Source organism: Salmo salar, unplaced genomic scaffold (assembly GCF_905237065.1).
Source record: "Salmo salar unplaced genomic scaffold, Ssal_v3.1, whole genome shotgun sequence".
Classification (NCBI taxonomy): domain Eukaryota; kingdom Metazoa; phylum Chordata; class Actinopteri; order Salmoniformes; family Salmonidae; genus Salmo; species Salmo salar.
In genome coordinates, this window is record NW_025548015.1 from 109907 (window position 1) to 131852 (window position 21946).

Here is a 21946-nt window from a genome sequence, read left to right on the forward strand (position 1 = left end):
GTCATTTAGCTTTACATTAGGGTTAGGTCTCAGAATAGTCATTTAGCTTTACATTAGGGTTAGGTCTCAGAATAGTCATTTAGCTTTACATTAGGGTTAGGTCTCAGAAGTCATTTAGCTTTACATTAGGGTTAGGTCTCAGAAGTCATTTAGCTATACATTAGGGTTAGATCTCAGAATAGTCATTTAGCTTTACATTAGGGTTAGGTCTCAGAAGTCATTTAGCTTTACATTAGGGTTAGGTCTCAGAAGTCATTTAGCTTTACATTAGGGTTAGGTCTCAGAATAGTCATTTAGCTTTACATTAGGGTTAGGTCTCAGAAGTCATTTAGCTTTACATTAGGGTTAGGTCTCAGAAGTCATTTAGCTTTACATTAGGGTTAGGTCTCAGAATAGTCATTTAGCTTTACATTAGGGTTAGGTCTGAAGCCACTGAAACTGATTTAATGAATGTGTGATGTCCCTCAACACCTCTAGCTACTTCAGTAAGGCCCAGGCAGCTCAGCTACAAACTCAAGAGGACTGCTGTGAAATTAGACACAAAATATCTTATTCATTTCAGACTGAGTCATAGAGTTGTTTCTACACCAAAGCGTAGTCATAACAGACCCTTATTCAAACGTGTATGCATCTACAAGACTAATACAAGTGAAAGACTTTATAATTAAGTGTTGCATACATTTATTGCATTACAATGTATGATTAATTCAACAAGCTCTCAGTCTCACATCAGAATTAGATGTTAATAAAATGTCGAAGTTGTTCCAAACATCAAATGTCGAAGTGTTTGGTTTCTTTTCTGTGTCATTCCAATGATACGGTTAGGCACAACTCCGAATTCTTTAGGTTGGGCATTAACTCCGAATTCTTTAGGTTGGGCATTAACTCCGAATTCTTTAGGTTGGGCATTAACTCCGAATTCTTTAGGTTGGGCATTAACTCCGAATTCTTTAGGTTGGGCATTAACTCCGAATTCTTTAGGTTGGGCATTAACTCCGAATTCTTTAGGTTGGGCATTAACTCCAAATTCTTTAGGTTGGGCATTAACTCCGAATTATTTCGGTTGGGCATTAACTCCGAATTCTTTAGGTTGGGCATTAACTCCGAATTCTTTAGGTTGGGCATTAACTCCGAATTCTTTAGGTTGGGCATTAACTCCGAATTCTTTAGGTTGGGCATTAACTCCGAATTCTTTAGGTTGGGCATTAACTCCGAATTCTTTAGGTTGGGCATTAACTCCGAATTCTTTAGGTTGGGCATTAACTCCGAATTCTTTAGGTTGGGCATTAACTCCGAATTCTTTAGGTTGGGCATTAACTCCGAATTCTTTAGGTTGGGCATTAACTCCGAATTCTTTAGGTTAGGCATTAACTCCGAATTCTTTAGGTTAGGCATTAACTCCGAATTCTTTAGGTTGGGCAATAACTCCGAATTCTTTAGGTTGGGCATTAACTCCGAATTCTTTAGGTTAGGCATTAACTCCGAATTCTTTAGGTTGGGCATTAACTCCGAATTCTTTAGGTTGGGCAATAACTCCGAATTCTTAAGGTTGGGCAATAACTCCGAATTCTTAAGGTTGGGCATTAACTCCGAATTCTTTAGGTTGGGCAATAACTCCGAATTCTTTAGGTTGGGCAATAACTCCGAATTCTTAAGGTTGGGCATTATCTCCGAATTCTTAAGGTTGGGCATTAACTCCGAATTCTTTAGGTTAGGCATTAACTCAATGGTTAAAGTAAGGGTTCAGGTTTGAGGCTTAAAACTAAAATATAAAAAATAACGTTGTATCGCTGGATTCGAACACGCAACCTTCAGCTAGAACCAGATGCTCACACACATCCGCCACTGCCTCCACAAACCAGTTTTAAGACTAATAGCACTAACTGTTGCCCCAAGTTACCGGTTTTCCACGTCATCTCCCGTCTTCAGAACATGGATGGCTAACGAATACTGACTTGTACCACCGGTGGCCTGCCTGGATTAATTGACATATTGAGATCCAATTAAATGTTTAACCTTTATTGGTCCGAAGAATATACGAATGTTACTGTAAATTGCAATCTATCCTCATAAAAGGAGCATCTTGGTATCTTTTTTTTTTTCTCCAATATGTATAATAATTCCATGATACAGAGACTTTCATGGCGACATTAACATTTTGTAAATTGTTTGACAGTCAGTCTCACTAGTGGGAAGTGGTGTTGAAGCGAGGTTCTCCTGTACTGCGCTGCTCTCCCAGTGTTCTGGCTGCGTCATTAATCAACCAGAGAAATTATCAAGTGACAGGTTTATGAATTGAATGTTATAGAAACTGGAAACTCAAGTTAACGATGCATTTAACAAGACTCAACAATTATTACAGTAGCGCAACGATAGGTCCACTCTCTCGGGATATACAGACCTATCCACTCAAATGCATACATTTATAAGAGCATTGAGTCCAAGTTGACAAAAAATAAACGTTTTTCCCCCCTCAGAAACATCGCAAATTTGCAGATAAATATTATGACATGTTATTTATATGCATTGTTTTATTTAAGAGTAAAACAGATATGACAAACTGTATAAACGCTAATCCATTAATTCCAGAGAAGGCAGTTCAGGTGATTAATGCGAGTCCTGAGTGATGGATGCTGTCGAAATAAGATACGTTTATCTGTCTTCATTTATATAGTAAGATTAAAGCCATTATTCACTTTATGATAAGACTGATAGATAATGATCTATTATCATTTACATTTAAACTCCAATGAACTACTGCCAACCAACCTCACATACAGTACATCCAATAGGCCTGTTACCATATTGTTGTACATTAAAGTACACTTCATAACAATCATATACCGCTCTACATTAAATGGACGCCGTCTGTCACAGAAGAGCGCTGTCTTTTTTAAACGCTAAACCAGAATGAACCTCTGAGCAGCCTTCATTCCGGTCTAAAAGGATATACTGGGTCATCTAAATATTTCATAGGGACGTGATAACACAAGCAGGATAATGAAAATGGATACGGAGAGGCCGCCTGGACAATACAGTTTACTGCACACGTCCATCAAAACGTCCCTGTCTTTTCCATTGTGGAACACATGAGTACAGCAAAGCCCAGGTTTTAGATGATCTAATGTGGTTAAATAGATTTTACTATAATATCCAAGCAAACAGTATGGGTTATGAAATCACAAAAACGAGGTTAGTTTTAGATGTCATTATTCGTAATAAAAAATTGGAAAACTAAAATATCAATGAGGGCAAAGGTAGATTAATTTGAAAGAACCCCCAGGTGTGTGTGTGTGTGTGTGTGTGTGTGTGTGTGTGTGTGTGTGTGTGTGTGTGTGTGTGTGTGTGTGTCCAAAAACCTCCAGTTTCTCAAATCAACGGAAACATGTCGTCAAAACCAAGTGATGTAAAATTTGCCCCAAAATGACCTAAAGCCCAATATTTTGTTTAATATGTATTTAGTCTTGGCTTGTTTTATCCAGTTGATTTCGTTGAGATTCAAATGTATTTTGTAATGAATTTGAACAATGACTTTGTTTTTTTATTAAACGCCGCCAAAAAAGTTTGAATAATTATGTTTGAATAATTATGTTTGAATAATTAAGTTTGAATAATTAAGTGTGGCTTCTGGTGTCATTTACAGTTTAATGCAAATGAAAAGTCCTGTCAGGTCGGTGTCGTCCTCTGACCTGACGCTCATGTTCCCGGTAAATGTTAAATGTGACTGTTTTGGTCTGAGGAGGTGTCACACTAATTCAATTGATCGACAGAACGCTCTGTTTATAAACTCTACAAGAAACTTGCCTCATACAGTCTTAACTTAATTTGAGCACAGGTTCTTTCATCTGTAGATGCGCGGTAATTATGCTGTGGGTAGCCTATGATATTGTGTTGGCGGGTCTCGAGGTAGCCATCCATCACCCTTCTCGAGCTGTCACCCAGGGCTTGGCGTTCCAGCTGGGAACAGAGGAGAACATCATCATTAATTTGAGTGTGACCCCGCGGGCTATTCACATGTCTGAACCCAGGCTTCTCTAAGCAAGTCAGCACACCATGGAACCCGTCTCTGTCCGCTGCCCCACCCAGCTGAGACCCAGACCCAACCCGGCCCCAGAGCAGACCCAGCCCGGCCCCAGAGCAGACCCAGCCCGGCCTTAAAGTAGAACCAGACCCACATCACACACCCAGCCCGCTGACACTCCACACATTAAAGTTATTGGAGAAACGACTTCGAGCTTTAGGCTGGGAAATTAACGGAGAGCAAACTCCGACTCTGTCATTTTGCCAAGAGGAGAATAACACGAGAGGGAAATTGTGGAAGTGTGATACCATTTTTCTTCTTCTTCAGAGATTGAACGTACATTTGAACGTTTTATGAAGATGAAGTTGAACGTAATTGCAGTGGTATTTATCGTAATCAATGTTAATTGGTGTCATCCAAATAATGACCAAATCTCAAGGGAACCAAGTGAAGATGGGGCCATGATGAGATCAAATAACACGTTAAAGTTCACTAGATTTATTTGTATTATTGGCAAAGATGTTAAAATACTACAAATCTCCCGTGTTTGTTTGGTGAACTATCCACATTGAAATAGTCTCCATATGTATATGTTTATTAATGGGCTATATAATTACTAACGGGATTAATTATAATTACAATCAGACATGTTCCTCCTGGTTCACATGTTTAATTGCACCTATTAGATATACATCGAGATAAGAAATGGTATATTTAAAATCATGGGTTCATTGATTGATTGAATTTCAATCCGGTTAAATGTCACCAAGTCTTTGTCCCGCTCCCTATTACTGGTTCGATGTTTCTCACCAGAAATGCGCGTTGAAGTTTCAGTCTAGACTGAGTGGCTTCTTCTGACGTCAGAGGCACTGGTGTTTAAAACAACCTGCATCTGGGCGGACGTGTTTTAGAATACTTTCTTTTTTTTATATAAAGCAAAATATGTATTTCTGACATCAAAGTCATCAATCTGGACAAATATATTTCACTGTCTTAATTCATTTGCACATTAGAAGAGTTAAAAAGACCAGGGGAAAAGAGAGGGCGCATTTTGGAGAGTCGTTTTTGGGGGCATTTTAACAAATTAAACATGGTAGTGTGGCTCGCCCTATAAGCCTCCAGCCCTACTGCCTGTGCTTACCAATCAATTGGTACATTGAAACAGTGCAAGGCTACGTTACTATAGCGAGGAGACCTGAAGGCTCGCTTTATCTCCGCATATTGGGACCTCTCCACAATGTCATATCCACAATTCGGATATCCCTACTCGTCTGCAACACAAGTAAGTTACCTTCTTCGCTTATCAACTGAATATTCGGTCAGATTTCATCACTATTGATTCTTACATTGATTAAATGTTGATCATGTGATTCACTTTCAACAAGAAAGGAGACAGCATTGTATCTTTAATGCACTGTATCGGAATTGTATTATGTTACCGTAAAGGGCTCGTGATACCTGCTCTTTGAACGGTAACGGTAAGGAGGGTAACCAGGACCAGGCGCAGTCCGACCTATCGTGAAGTGATTTTTGCCAGATAATAACCTCGGAACGTGTGCCATGTTTTTCATCTGATATCCCACATGCCGACCTGTTTTGTGGACGTGCGGTGCTGTTGTGTCGGGGGCTGGATAGAAAACCCAACTGGTGTCTTTTTGGCAATCATCCATAACATGTCTTTTGGGGATCTGGAAACATTTTACATATTTGAATTATAAAGGGTTGTTTTGCAATTAGCCTAAACATCAATACCACTCATTCACGGTATTCTTTAATAAAATTGCCCACTGTACGTTGTAAATAAATTGTTATGTTCTTGCATTTCAGTTCCTCATGACAACCAACTCTTTGACAACTTGCTGCGAGTCAAGCGGCAGAAGCAGCGCTGACTCCAGGGTGACCGCCTCCGCCCAGACGCCGGTCTACTGCCCAGTGTACGAGAGCCGGTTGTTGGCCACCGCCAGGCACGAGCTGAGCTCCGCAGCTGCTCTGGGGATGTATGGGAACCCGTACACCGGGAGTCAAGGCTATGGAAATTACGTTACTTATGGAACCGACGCGTCCGCTTTCTACTCGCTGGTATGGTTACTATAATATAGTATGATATCGTAATAATTCTACTCATCTCTCTATGGCAGTGACGCTGTATCTATAGCATGTAACCTATAGTCACAGAGCTGTATCTATATAGCATATAGCCTACAGTCACAGAGCTGTATCTATATATAGCCTACAGTCACAGAGCTGTATATATATAGCATATAGCCTACAGTCACAGAGCTGTATATATATAGCATATAGCATATAGCCTACAGTCACAGAGCTGTATCTATATAGCATATAGCCTACAGTCACAGAGCTGTATCTATATAGCATATAGCCTACAGTCACAGAGCTGTATATATATAGCATACAGCCTACAGTCACAGAGCTGTATCTATATAGCATATAGCCTACAGTCACAGATTTGTATCTATATAGCATATAGCCTACAGTCACAGAGCTGTATCTATATAGCATATAGCCTACAGTCACAGAGCTGTATATATAGCATATAGCCTACAGTCACAGAGCTGTATATATAGCATATAGTCTACAGTCACAGAGCTGTATCTATATAGCATTTAGCCTACAGTCACAGAGCTGTATCTATATAGCATATAGCCTACAGTCACAGAGCTGTATATATATAGCATATAGCCTACAGTCACAGAGCTGTATATATATAGCATATAATCTACAGTCACAGAGCTGTATATATATATAGCATATAGCCTACAGTCACAGAGCTGTATATATATAGCATATAGCCTACAGTCACAGAGCTGTATATATATAGCATATAGCCTACAGTCACAGAGCTGTATCTATATAGCATATAGCCTACAGTCACAGAGCTGTATCTATAGCATATAGCCTACAGTCACAGGACGCCGCTTTACGCACACGGTCTGACTGTTCTTGATGCACAAAACCTGTCTTCACGGTGAAACAACTGCAGGCTATGACTGAATAGCCAAGTGCAACTTTTAATGAAAATGTTGAGTTTGGCAAGTGAAAGTGTCAGGTGAAAATATGTACTGTAAACTGCAATATGACACCTATGTTAAGAATGGATTTTTTTAATGTTACTACAACTTATACTGCAGTGTGCTCGATTATGTATCTGTCATTGTTTCCCTGTATTCATTAGTTAGAATGCCTACAATAACACAGATATAACTTGACTTTGCTATTGAACACCATGTTTAGTTACTGTTATTGTGTTTGTGTTGAAATGGGAACACTAGACTTTATGAGTGAAATTATTAAAAACAGTATACATGTTATTAAGAAACAGTATACATGTTAATAAGAAACAATATACATGTTATTAAGAAACAGTATACATGTTATTAAGAAACAGTATACATGTTAATAAGAAACAGTATACATGTTAATAAGAAACAGTATACATGTTATTAAGAAACAGTATACATGTTATTAAGAAACAGTATACATGTTATTAAGAAACAGTATACATGTTAATAAGAAACAGTATACATGTTAATAAGAAACAGTATACATGTTATTAAGAAACAGTATACATGTTATATAAGAAACAGTATACATGTTAATAAGAAACAGTATACATGTTAATAAGAAACAGTATACATGTTATTATATATATAAGTATAACAGTCCATTAATGTCAATAGTGTCACGTTTTCCTGACTGACAGTCTGTCTTGTTGCAGGGGACATTCGATACCAAAGATGCAACAGTGCCCGCGCATGCAGGGATAACCCAGGCTACAGCTTACTACCCCATTGACCCCACTCTGGGACATTATCAATACGACAGGTATGGTTACTATAATAATATTAATAATATAATAGTAATAATAATAACTGTGTACCTTACACTTGCACAGTACTAATATGACAGGTATGGTTATTATAATAATATTAATAATAATCATAGAAATCATAATATTCACCATAATAATCATAATCATAATAATAACAATAATGATAACAGTAATAATAATAGCAATCATAGTAATAATAATAACAATCATAATAATAATAAATAGTATTATTAATAATAATACAAATAATAATGATGATAATAATATTCATAATAGTAATAATAATATAGGGATAATATAATGTTGTATATTATAATAATAATAATAATAATAATAATAATAATATAGGGGTAATAAAATATAATGTTGTATATTATAATAATAATAATAATATAGGGGTAATATAATATAATGTTGTACATTATAATAATAATAATAATAATATAGTGGTAATATAATATAATGTTGTACATTATAATAATAATAATATAGGGGTAATATAATATAATGTTGTATATTATAATAATAATAATAATATAGTGGTAATATAATATAATGTTGTATATTATAATAATAATAATATAGGGGTAATATAATGTTGTATATTATAATAATAATAATAATAATATAGGGGTAATATAATATAATGTTGTATATTATAATAATAATAATAATATAGGGGTAATATAATATAATGTTGTATATTATAATAATAATAATAATATAGTGGTAATATAATATAATGTTGTATATTATAATAATAATAATAATATAGTGGTAATATAATATAATGTTGTATATTATAATAATAATAATAATAATATAGGGGTAATATAATATAATGTTGTATATTATAATAATAATAATAATATAGTGGTAATATAATATAATGTTGTATATTATAATAATAATAATAATAATATAGGGGTAATATAATATAATGTTGTATATTATAATAATAATAATAATATAGTGGTAATATAATATAATGTTGTATATTATAATAATAATAATAATAATATAGGGGTAATATAATATAATGTTGTATATTATAATAATAATAATATAGGGGTAATATAATATAATGATGTATATTATAATAATAATAATAATAATATAGGGGTAATATAATATAATGTTGTATATTATAATAATAATAATAATAATATAGGGGTAATATAATATAATGTTGTATATTATAATAATAATAATAATAATATAGTGGTAATATAATATAATGTTGTATATTATAATAATAATAATAATATAGTGGTAATATAATATAATGTTGTACATTATAATAATAATAATAATAATATAGTGGTAATATAATATAATGTTGTATATTATAATAATAATAATAATATAGTGGTAATATAATATAATGTTGTATATTATAATAATAATAATAATATAGTGGTAATATAATATAATGTTGTACATTATAATAATAATAATATAGTGGTAATATAATATAATGTTGTACATTATAATAATAATAATAATAATATAGGGGTAATATAATATAATGTTGTACATTATAATAATAATAATATAGGGGTAATATAATATAATGTTGTATATTATAATAATAATAATAATATAGGGGTAATATAATATAATGTTGTATATTATAATAATAATAATAATATAGTGGTAATATAATATAATGTTGTATATTATAATAATAATAATATAGGGGTAATATAATATAATGTTGTACATTATAATAATAATAATATAGTGGTAATATAATATAATGATGTACTATCTGTGTGATCCTACTCTGCACAGTACCAATATGAGTTAGCAACATTACACACATAATAATGTTCTGTCAAATGGAAGCCCATTTCCCAATCCTTCATATGTGTGTTCACTGACACGAGTCACCTTACCTCTAAATTAACAACTATTAGAAAAAAAACCCTGTCTATTACAGTACTGGCTTCCATATGGTCTCGAATATCATGCCTGATCAAATTCATAGGATTAGTTGATGAGTTGCCAAACTCGAAACTGTTCTTATTGAAGTGTATAATAGGCTTACATGAACTCCACTAGAGAAGTTGGATATAGTTATATCCCTGGGCTTAGCCTCAAGGAGAACCCAGAGTGCTGAATATTACACTAATGCTTTAGGCCCTTTCACCTGGGGCTGCATCATTACACTCAATCAGACAATTCTCCAGTCTGTTTTCCCCAGTCTTCTGGGTGGAGAGAAAGCTAAGCTAGCCTAGCGGTGCCCTGTGTTTACTCACCTAACAGTCAGTCTTCTGGGTGGAGAGAAAGCTAAGCTAGCCTAGCGGTGCCCTGTGTTTACTCACCTAGCAGTCAGTCTCTGAATGGAGAGACAGCTAAGCTAGCCTAGCGCTGCCCTGTGTTTACTCACCTAGCAGTCAGTCTTCTGGATGGATAGAAAGCTAAGCTAGCTTAGCGGTGCCCTGTGTTTACTCACCTAGCAGTCAGTCTCTGAATGGAGAGACAGCTAAGCTAGCCTAGTGCTGCCCTGTGTTTACTCACCTAGCAGTCAGTCTTCTGGATGGAGAGAAAGCTAAGCTAGCTTAGCGCTGCCCTGTGTTTACTCACCTAACAGTCAGTTTTCTGGATGGAGAGAAAGCTAAGCTAGCTTAGCGGTGCCCTGTGTTTACTCACCTAGCAGTCAGTCTTCTGGATGGAGAGACAGCAAGCCTAGCGGTGCCCTGTGTTTACTCACCTAGCAGTCAGTCTTCTGGATGGAGAGAAAGCTAAGCTAGCTTAGCGGTGCCCTGTGTTTACTCACCTAGCAGTCAGTCTTCTGGATGGAGAGAAAGCTAAGCTAGCTTAGCGGTGCCCTGTGTTTACTCACCTAGCAGTCAGTCTTCTGGATGGAGAGACAGCTAAGCTAGCTTAGCGCTGCCCTGTGTTTACTCACCTAACAGTCAGTCTTCTGGATGGAGAGACAGCTAAGCTAGCCTAGCGGTGCCCTGTGTTTACTCACCTAGCAGTCAGCCTTCTAGATGGATAGACAGCTAGCCTAGCGCTGCCCTGTGTTTACTCACCTAGCAGGGCTTGAGCTCACTCATATAGGGGCATTATTCTTTTGCAAAAGCTCCCGGAGGTATGTTGGGCTGCAGTGTACTGCTGGATGAATCAACACTATGCATTTCTAATGGACAGGACACAATGAGTTGTTATCTTGCCTCTCTTCTGCTACAGGACCCTATATATAGATATATAGGCCTACTGTTACAAAGAGACATTGTTGTAACAACATCTTCACTACTAGATATGGCTGTATGGACGGAGGGACCAGGAGGAAGAACGCCACCCGGGAGACAACCAGCACCCTGAAGGCCTGGCTACAGGAGCACAGGAAGAACCCTTACCCCACTAAGGGAGAGAAGATCATGTTGGCCATCATTACTAAGATGACCCTGACGCAGGTATCCACCTGGTTCGCCAACGCCAGGAGGAGGTTGAAGAAGGAGAACAAGATGACGTGGCCTCCGAGGAACAAGGGTTCTGATGAGAAGAGATATGATGAGGATGACGAGGCGTCTCAGGAGGAGAACATCAACAGTGAGAACAACGATGATGGTCAGTCCTGGTTCTTTATGTAACACACTAACAGGTGAATAGTCCTGGTTCTTTATGTAACACACTAACAGGTGAATAGTCCTGGTTCTTTATGTAACACACTAACAGGTGAATAGTCCTGGTTCTTTATGTAACACACTAACAGGTGAATAGTCCTGGTTCTTTATGTAACACACTAACAGGTGAATAGTCCTGGTTCTTTATGTAACACACTAACAGGTGAATAGTCCTGGTTCTTTATGTAACACACTAACAGGTGAATAGTCCTGGTTCTTTATGTAACACACTAACAGGTGAATAGTCCTGGTTCTTTATGTAACACACTAACAGGTGAATAGTCCTGGTTCTTTATGTAACACACTAACAGGTGAATAGTCCTGGTTCTTTATGTAACACACTAACAGGTGAATAGTCCTGGTTCTTTATGTAACACACTAACAGGTGAATAGTCCTGGTTCTTTATGTAACACACTAACAGGTGAATAGTCCTGGTTCTTTATGTAACACACTAACAGGTGAATAGTCCTGGTTCTTTATGTAACACACTAACAGGTGAATAGTCCTGGTTCTTTATGTAACACACTAACAGGTGAATAGTCCTGGTTCTTTATGTAACACACTAACAGGTGAATAGTCCTGGTTCTTTATGTAACACACTAACAGGTGAATAGTCCTGGTTCTTTATGTAACACACTAACAGGTGAATAGTCCTGGTTCTTTATGTAACACACTAACAGGTGAATAGTCCTGGTTCTTTATGTAACACACTAACAGGTGAATAGTCCTGGTTCTTTATGTAACACACTAACAGGTGAATAGTCCTGGTTCTTTATGTAACACACTAACAGGTGAATAGTCCTGGTTCTTTATGTAACACACTAACAGGTGAATAGTCCTGGTTCTTTATGTAACACACTAACAGGTGAATAGTCCTGGTTCTTTATGTAACACACTAACAGGTGAATAGTCCTGGTTCTTTATGTAACACACTAACAGGTGAATAGTCCTGGTTCTTTATGTAACACACTAACAGGTGAATAGTCCTGGTTCTTTATGTAACACACTAACAGGTGAATAGTCCTGGTTCTTTATGTAACACACTAACAGGTGAATAGTCCTGGTTCTTTATGTAACACACTAACAGGTGAATAGTCCTGGTTCTTTATGTAACACACTAACAGGTGAATAGTCCTGGTTCTTTATGTAACACACTAACAGGTGAATAGTCCTGGTTCTTTATGTAACACACTAACAGGTGAATAGTCCTGGTTCTTTATGTAACACACTAACAGGTGAATAGTCCTGGTTCTTTATGTAACACACTAACAGGTGAATAGTCCTGGTTCTTTATGTAACACACTAACAGGTGAATAGTCCTGGTTCTTTATGTAACACACTAACAGGTGAATAGTCCTGGTTCTTTATGTAACACACTAACAGGTGAATAGTCCTGGTTCTTTATGTAACACACTAACAGGTGAATAGTCCTGGTTCTTTATGTAACACACTAACAGGTGAATAGTCCTGGTTCTTTATGTAACACACTAACAGGTGAATAGTCCTGGTTCTTTATGTAACACACTAACAGGTGAATAGTCCTGGTTCTTTATGTAACACACTAACAGGTGAATAGTCCTGGTTCTTTATGTAACACACTAACAGGTGAATAGTCCTGGTTCTTTATGTAACACACTAACAGGTGAATAGTCCTGGTTCTTTATGTAACACACTAACAGGTGAATAGTCCTGGTTCTTTATGTAACACACTAACAGGTGAATAGTCCTGGTTCTTTATGTAACACACTAACAGGTGAATAGTCCTGGTTCTTTATGTAACACACTAACAGGTGAATAGTCCTGGTTCTTTATGTAACACACTAACAGGTGAATAGTCCTGGTTCTTTATGTAACACACTAACAGGTGAATAGTCCTGGTTCTTTATGTAACACACTAACAGGTGAATAGTCCTGGTTCTTTATGTAACACACTAACAGGTGAATAGTCCTGGTTCTTTATGTAACACACTAACAGGTGAATAGTCCTGGTTCTTTATGTAACACACTAACAGGTGAATAGTCCTGGTTCTTTATGTAACACACTAACAGGTGAATAGTCCTGGTTCTTTATGTAACACACTAACAGGTGAATAGTCCTGGTTCTTTATGTAACACACTAACAGGTGAATAGTCCTGGTTCTTTATGTAACACACTAACAGGTGAATAGTCCTGGTTCTTTATGTAACACACTAACAGGTGAATAGTCCTGGTTCTTTATGTAACACACTAACAGGTGAATAGTCCTGGTTCTTTATGTAACACACTAACAGGTGAATAGTCCTGGTTCTTTATGTAACACACTAACAGGTGAATAGTCCTGGTTCTTTATGTAACACACTAACAGGTGAATAGTCCTGGTTCTTTATGTAACACACTAACAGGTGAATAGTCCTGGTTCTTTATGTAACACACTAACAGGTGAATAGTCCTGGTTCTTTATGTAACACACTAACAGGTGAATAGTCCTGGTTCTTTATGTAACACACTAACAGGTGAATAGTCCTGGTTCTTTATGTAACACACTAACAGGTGAATAGTCCTGGTTCTTTATGTAACACACTAACAGGTGAATAGTCCTGGTTCTTTATGTAACACACTAACAGGTGAATAGTCCTGGTTCTTTATGTAACACACTAACAGGTGAATAGTCCTGGTTCTTTATGTAACACACTAACAGGTGAATAGTCCTGGTTCTTTATGTAACACACTAACAGGTGAATAGTCCTGGTTCTTTATGTAACACACTAACAGGTGAATAGTCCTGGTTCTTTATGTAACACACTAACAGGTGAATAGTCCTGGTTCTTTATGTAACACACTAACAGGTGAATAGTCCTGGTTCTTTATGTAACACACTAACAGGTGAATAGTCCTGGTTCTTTATGTAACACACTAACAGGTGAATAGTCCTGGTTCTTTATGTAACACACTAACAGGTGAATAGTCCTGGTTCTTTATGTAACACACTAACAGGTGAATAGTCCTGGTTCTTTATGTAACACACTAACAGGTGAATAGTCCTGGTTCTTTATGTAACACACTAACAGGTGAATAGTCCTGGTTCTTTATGTAACACACTAACAGGTGAATAGTCCTGGTTCTTTATGTAACACACTAACAGGTGAATAGTCCTGGTTCTTTATGTAACACACTAACAGGTGAATAGTCCTGGTTCTTTATGTAACACACTAACAGGTGAATAGTCCTGGTTCTTTATGTAACACACTAACAGGTGAATAGTCCTGGTTCTTTATGTAACACACTAACAGGTGAATAGTCCTGGTTCTTTATGTAACACACTAACAGGTGAATAGTCCTGGTTCTTTATGTAACACACTAACAGGTGAATAGTCCTGGTTCTTTATGTAACACACTAACAGGTGAATAGTCCTGGTTCTTTATGTAACACACTAACAGGTGAATAGTCCTGGTTCTTTATGTAACACACTAACAGGTGAATAGTCCTGGTTCTTTATGTAACACACTAACAGGTGAATAGTCCTGGTTCTTTATGTAACACACTAACAGGTGAATAGTCCTGGTTCTTTATGTAACACACTAACAGGTGAATAGTCCTGGTTCTTTATGTAACACACTAACAGGTGAATAGTCCTGGTTCTTTATGTAACACACTAACAGGTGAATAGTCCTGGTTCTTTATGTAACACACTAACAGGTGAATAGTCCTGGTTCTTTATGTAACACACTAACAGGTGAATAGTCCTGGTTCTTTATGTAACACACTAACAGGTGAATAGTCCTGGTTCTTTATGTAACACACTAACAGGTGAATAGTCCTGGTTCTTTATGTAACACACTAACAGGTGAATAGTCCTGGTTCTTTATGTAACACACTAACAGGTGAATAGTCCTGGTTCTTTATGTAACACACTAACAGGTGAATAGTCCTGGTTCTTTATGTAACACACTAACAGGTGAATAGTCCTGGTTCTTTATGTAACACACTAACAGGTGAATAGTCCTGGTTCTTTATGTAACACACTAACAGGTGAATAGTCCTGGTTCTTTATGTAACACACTAACAGGTGAATAGTCCTGGTTCTTTATGTAACACACTAACAGGTGAATAGTCCTGGTTCTTTATGTAACACACTAACAGGTGAATAGTCCTGGTTCTTTATGTAACACACTAACAGGTGAATAGTCCTGGTTCTTTATGTAACACACTAACAGGTGAATAGTCCTGGTTCTTTATGTAACACACTAACAGGTGAATAGTCCTGGTTCTTTATGTAACACACTAACAGGTGAATAGTCCTGGTTCTTTATGTAACACACTAACAGGTGAATAGTCCTGGTTCTTTATGTAACACACTAACAGGTGAATAGTCCTGGTTCTTTATGTAACACACTAACAGGTGAATAGTCCTGGTTCTTTATGTAACACACTAACAGGTGAATAGTCCTGGTTCTTTATGTAACACACTAACAGGTGAATAGTCCTGGTTCTTTATGTAACACACTAACAGGTGAATAGTCCTGGTTCTTTATGTAACACACTAACAGGTGAATAGTCCTGGTTCTTTATGTAACACACTAACAGGTGAATAGTCCTGGTTCTTTATGTAACACACTAACAGGTGAATAGTCCTGGTTCTTTATGTAACACACTAACAGGTGAATAGTCCTGGTTCTTTATGTAACACACTAACAGGTGAATAGTCCTGGTTCTTTATGTAACACACTAACAGGTGAATAGTCCTGGTTCTTTATGTAACACACTAACAGGTGAATAGTCCTGGTTCTTTATGTAACACACTAACAGGTGAATAGTCCTGGTTCTTTATGTAACACACTAACAGGTGAATAGTCCTGGTTCTTTATGTAACACACTAACAGGTGAATAGTCCTGGTTCTTTATGTAACACACTAACAGGTGAATAGTCCTGGTTCTTTATGTAACACACTAACAGGTGAATAGTCCTGGTTCTTTATGTAACACACTAACAGGTGAATAGTCCTGGTTCTTTATGTAACACACTAACAGGTGAATAGTCCTGGTTCTTTATGTAACACACTAACAGGTGAATAGTCCTGGTTCTTTATGTAACACACTAACAGGTGAATAGTCCTGGTTCTTTATGTAACACACTAACAGGTGAATAGTCCTGGTTCTTTATGTAACACACTAACAGGTGAATAGTCCTGGTTCTTTATGTAACACACTAACAGGTGAATAGTCCTGGTTCTTTATGTAACACACTAACAGGTGAATAGTCCTGGTTCTTTATGTAACACACTAACAGGTGAATAGTCCTGGTTCTTTATGTAACACACTAACAGGTGAATAGTCCTGGTTCTTTATGTAACACACTAACAGGTGAATAGTCCTGGTTCTTTATGTAACACACTAACAGGTGAATAGTCCTGGTTCTTTATGTAACACACTAACAGGTGAATAGTCCTGGTTCTTTATGTAACACACTAACAGGTGAATAGTCCTGGTTCTTTATGTAACACACTAACAGGTGAATAGTCCTGGTTCTTTATGTAACACACTAACAGGTGAATAGTCCTGGTTCTTTATGTAACACACTAACAGGTGAATAGTCCTGGTTCTTTATGTAACACACTAACAGGTGAATAGTCCTGGTTCTTTATGTAACACACTAACAGGTGAATAGTCCTGGTTCTTTATGTAACAAACTAACAGGTGAATAGTCCTGGTTCTTTATGTAACACACTAACAGGTGAATAGTCCTGGTTCTTTATGTAACACACTAACAGGTGAATAGTCCTGGTTCTTTATGTAACACACTAACAGGTGAATAGTCCTGGTTCTTTATGTAACACACTAACAGGTGAATAGTCCTGGTTCTTTATGTAACACACTAACAGGTGAATAGTCCTGGTTCTTTATGTAACACACTAACAGGTGAATAGTCCTGGTTCTTTATGTAACACACTAACAGGTGAATAGTCCTGGTTCTTTATGTAACACACTAACAGGTGAATAGTCCTGGTTCTTTATGTAACACACTAACAGGTGAATAGTCCTGGTTCTTTATGTAACACACTAACAGGTGAATAGTCCTGGTTCTTTATGTAACACACTAACAGGTGAATAGTCCTGGTTCTTTATGTAACACACTAACAGGTGAATAGTCCTGGTTCTTTATGTAACACACTAACAGGTGAATAGTCCTGGTTCTTTATGTAACACACTAACAGGTGAATAGTCCTGGTTCTTTATGTAAAACACTAACAGGTGAATAGTCCTGGTTCTTTATGTAACACACTAACAGGTGAATAGTCCTGGTTCTTTATGTAACACACTAACAGGTGAATAGTCCTGGTTCTTTATGTAACACACTAACAGGTGAATAGTCCTGGTTCTTTATGTAACACACTAACAGGTGAATAGTCCTGGTTCTTTATGTAACACTCTAACAAGTGAATAGTCCTGGTTCTTTATGTAACACTCTAACAGGTGAATAGTCCTGGTTCTTTATGTAACACACTAACAGGTGAATAGTCCTGGTTCTTTATGTAAAACACTAACAGGTGAATAGTCCTGGTTCTTTATGTAACACACTAACAGGTGAATAGTCCTGGTTCTTTATGTAACACTAACAGGTGAATAGTCCTGGTTCTTTATGTAACACACTAACAGGTGAATAGTCCTGGTTCTTTATGTAACACACTAACAGGTGAATAGTCCTGGTTCTTTATGTAACACACTAACAGGTGAATAGTCCTGGTTCTTTATGTAACACACTAACAGGTGAATAGTCCTGGTTCTTTATGTAACACACTAACAGGTGAATAGTCCTGGTTCTTTATGTAACACACTAACAGGTGAATAGTCCTGGTTCTTTATGTAACACACTAACAGGTGAATAGTCCTGGTTCTTTATGTAACAAATTAACAGTTGAATAGTCCTGGTTCTTTATGTAACACACTAACAGGTGAATAGTCCTGGTTCTTTATGTAACACACTAACAGGTGAATAGTCCTGGTTCTTTATGTAACACACTAACAGGTGAATAGTCCTGGTTCTTTATGTAACACACTAACAGGTGAATAGTCCTGGTTCTTTATGTAACACACTAACAGGTGAATAGTCCTGGTTCTTTATGTAACACACTAACAGGTGAATAGTCCTGGTTCTTTATGTAACACACTAACAGGTGAATAGTCCTGGTTCTTTATGTAACACACTAACAGGTGAATAGTCCTGGTTCTTTATGTAACACACTAACAGGTGAATAGTCCTGGTTCTTTATGTAACACACTAACAGGTGAATAGTCCTGGTTCTTTATGTAACACACTAACAGGTGAATAGTCCTGGTTCTTTATGTAACACACTAACAGGTGAATAGTCCTGGTTCTTTATGTAACACACTAACAGGTGAATAGTCCTGGTTCTTTATGTAACACACTAACAGGTGAATAGTCCTGGTTCTTTTTATCAAGGCAAGTCATTTAAGAACAAATTCTTATTTACAATGACGGGGATTCGATCTTGCAACCTTTCGGTTACTTGTCCAGCACTCTAACCATTAGGCTACCTGCCGCCCCTCCACTCTAACCACTAGGCTACCTGCCGCCCCTCCACTCTAACCACTAGGCTACCTGCCGCCCCTCCACTCTAACCACTAGGCTACCTGCCGCCCCTCCACTCTAACCACTAGGCTACCTGCCGCCCCTCCACTCTAACCACTAGGCTACCTGCCGCCCCTCCACTCTAACCACTAGGCTACCTGCCGGCCCTACACTCTAACCACTAGGCTACCTGCCGGCCCTCCACTCTAACCACTAGGCTACCTGCCGCCCCTCCACTCTAACCACTAGGCTACCTGCCGCCCCTCCACTCTAACCACTAGGCTACCTGCCGCCCCTCCACTCTAACCACTAGGCTACCTGCCGCCCCTCCACTCTAACCACTAGGCTACCTGCCGCCCCTCCACTCTAACCACTAGGCTACCTGCCGCCCCTCCACTCTAACCACTAGGCTACCTGCCGCCCCTCCACTCTAACCACTAGGCTACCTGCCGGCCCTACACTCTAACCACTAGGCTACCTGCCGCCCCTCCACTCTAACCACTAGGCTACCTGCCGCCCCTCCACTCTAACCACTAGGCTACCTGCCGCCCCTCCACTCTAACCACTAGGCTACCTGCTGCCCCTCCACTCTAACCACTAGGCTACCTGCTGCCCCCTCCACTCTAACCACTAGGCTACCTGCCGCCCCTCCGCTCTAACCACTAGGCTACCTGCTGCCCCCTCCACTCTAACCACTAGGCTACCTGCCGCCCCTCCGCTCTAACCACTAGGGTACCTGCTGCCCCTCCGCTCTAACCACTAGGCTACCTGCTGCCCCTCCACTCTAACCACTAGGCTACCTGCTGCCCTTTATGCATCACATTAACAGTGGAATAGTCCTTTACCAGAGGAAGTATGAACCTAAATGTATCATGGAAATGGCCTAATGGCCGAATGGAAATGAAACAACTTTGGGCTGCTTTAGGATGTTTTTTAGATACATTAAAAAGTGAACTCAAAAGCTTGAATGCACAAGATACACATTCATCTAGTTACCACAATGTTACCATGTTATTACCCAGTTATTCTGCTGTAATGCAAAGTGCTATGAAACTGCATGGACTTCTACCTCAACTTCTTTGAATAGGCATATCTGCTAGGCCAAAGCTCCTTTCAATAATGTGATGCTAAATGCTTAAATTACATTAACAGTGATACTTTTATTAGAGTTTGATTCCCCTCTTATCGCTGATGTCTCATGTCTGTTCATTTCCAGAGAAAGATAAAGATCTCGCGCTGAGTGACCTGGACGACTTCGACCTGATAGAATCAGAGAGCTCGGAGTGCGAGCTCAAACACCGGTACCTCATGAACACTCACATGACGACTACTGACTGTTCGGACGAGCATCTGAAGGACACATCTTTAAAGATCAGCATACCCGTGTCCCTGGGCGGGGAGCAGCAGCTCAGTAAAACCTCACCAGACGGCTGCGACAGCCGGCAGGGGAAAGCTTGTTACCAACAACAGATACTGGACGGCAAACCACGGATATGGTCGTTGGCCCAGACGGCCACGTCTCTGAACCAGGCGGAGTACCCGTCCTGTATGTTGAGATGTCAGCCTCAGCCGGGCCTGCCCGCCTCTCCGGCCGTCTCCTCCCCTATCACGGTTCTAGACAGACGGCAGGACTCTCCCGTTACAACTCTCAGAAACTGGGTGGATGGGGTTTTCCACGACCCGTTGTTCAGACACAGTACTTTGAACCAGGCCCTTACCAACACCACGGTCTCATGGACCACGACCACCAAGGGTTCGATACTAGAGACGGACGCTCTGGAACGTTCTGTTGGGAGCGTCAAAGGACTTCCGTCTCTACAGCACCAAGACTCCACGAAGGACAATATGAATTTCCCTAAACCTGTCAACAAACACTTCTGCTCTTAACACACCAAACCTGCTTTAGTTTATTATTCTGTGGGGGTTACTTTTTTTGTTGTTGCAAGGATATATTTACGTAATTATATTGGCATTTCACTGGTGAAACTTCCAAACAGGATTCGTTTGAGCGTATTGCTATTTCGTTAAAAAAAGCACGTAGGCCTGCCTACAATCTACTGTATCTAAATGTATAACTGACAGTTAACATTATAAATATGTTTTTTTTTACGTTATTATTTTTCTTATAGCATGCAGATGTTAATAATTTCTATTAAACATTCTTTAAAAAGCAGCCGTCATTAATCGATGGTTTGTGAGTATCACTGATGAAAGAAAAAAGTCACAAATCACCAGTTCTCCTAAAATTGAAGGAGTTTCAAGTTTGTTCACAAATAAAACGTCGGTTTCTGATGAGATTGTGGTCAGATTGCGTCAATGCTGGTCGCTGTCCAATGTCCTGAAATTATAGGCTATAACGTTTTCGAATTTGCGATAACAAAATGATCTTTGCGTCTTCGTGGCCTTATCTTTAGCTTATCCTATCTTTTCATTTGCTTTTGTCGCCGTTAAGAGATCGTCGGAAGTAGAGAAATATAATGTTTACCATATCTTTCTAGCAAGTGTTGCTTTATAGGCCTATTCACAGGGACCTATTTCTTCAAACACGCAGAATTCAAGCCAATAATGACTGACAGTACATAAAACGTTATGTTTTTTAAAGCTGTTAAATCTATAATCATAAATGTAGTTTTTGAGTCAGTCAACGTCTCCTCTCTCACAGTGACAGGGGGTTGGGAGAGGGAGAGAGAGAGAGAGAGAGAGGGAGAGAGAGAGAGAGAGAGAGAGAAAGAGCCTTCAACATTAATACCAGCTGGCGGGAGATGTGGCTTATTACTCCGCCATAAACAGCCTATAATTGGGATATATTGCTTCATAGCTCTGTCAGACTATCGATCTCCACTCCTCCTGATAATATGATGGAGACATCT

General features: G+C 38.3%; 1 protein-coding gene across 1 annotated transcript; it reads left to right on the plus strand.

The window, feature by feature from the left end:
• Positions 1–5468: 5468 nt before the first annotated feature.
• Positions 5469–21249, plus strand: LOC106597559 (iroquois-class homeodomain protein irx-4-like). Its single transcript, XM_045711847.1, has 4 exons — positions 5469–6100; positions 7758–7864; positions 11140–11450; positions 20293–21249. Exons 1-4 carry the CDS (start codon positions 5855–5857, stop codon positions 20961–20963), a joined length of 1335 nt encoding a protein of 444 aa, XP_045567803.1. The 5' UTR covers positions 5469–5854; the 3' UTR covers positions 20964–21249.
• The last annotated feature ends 697 nt before the right edge of the window (positions 21250–21946 follow it).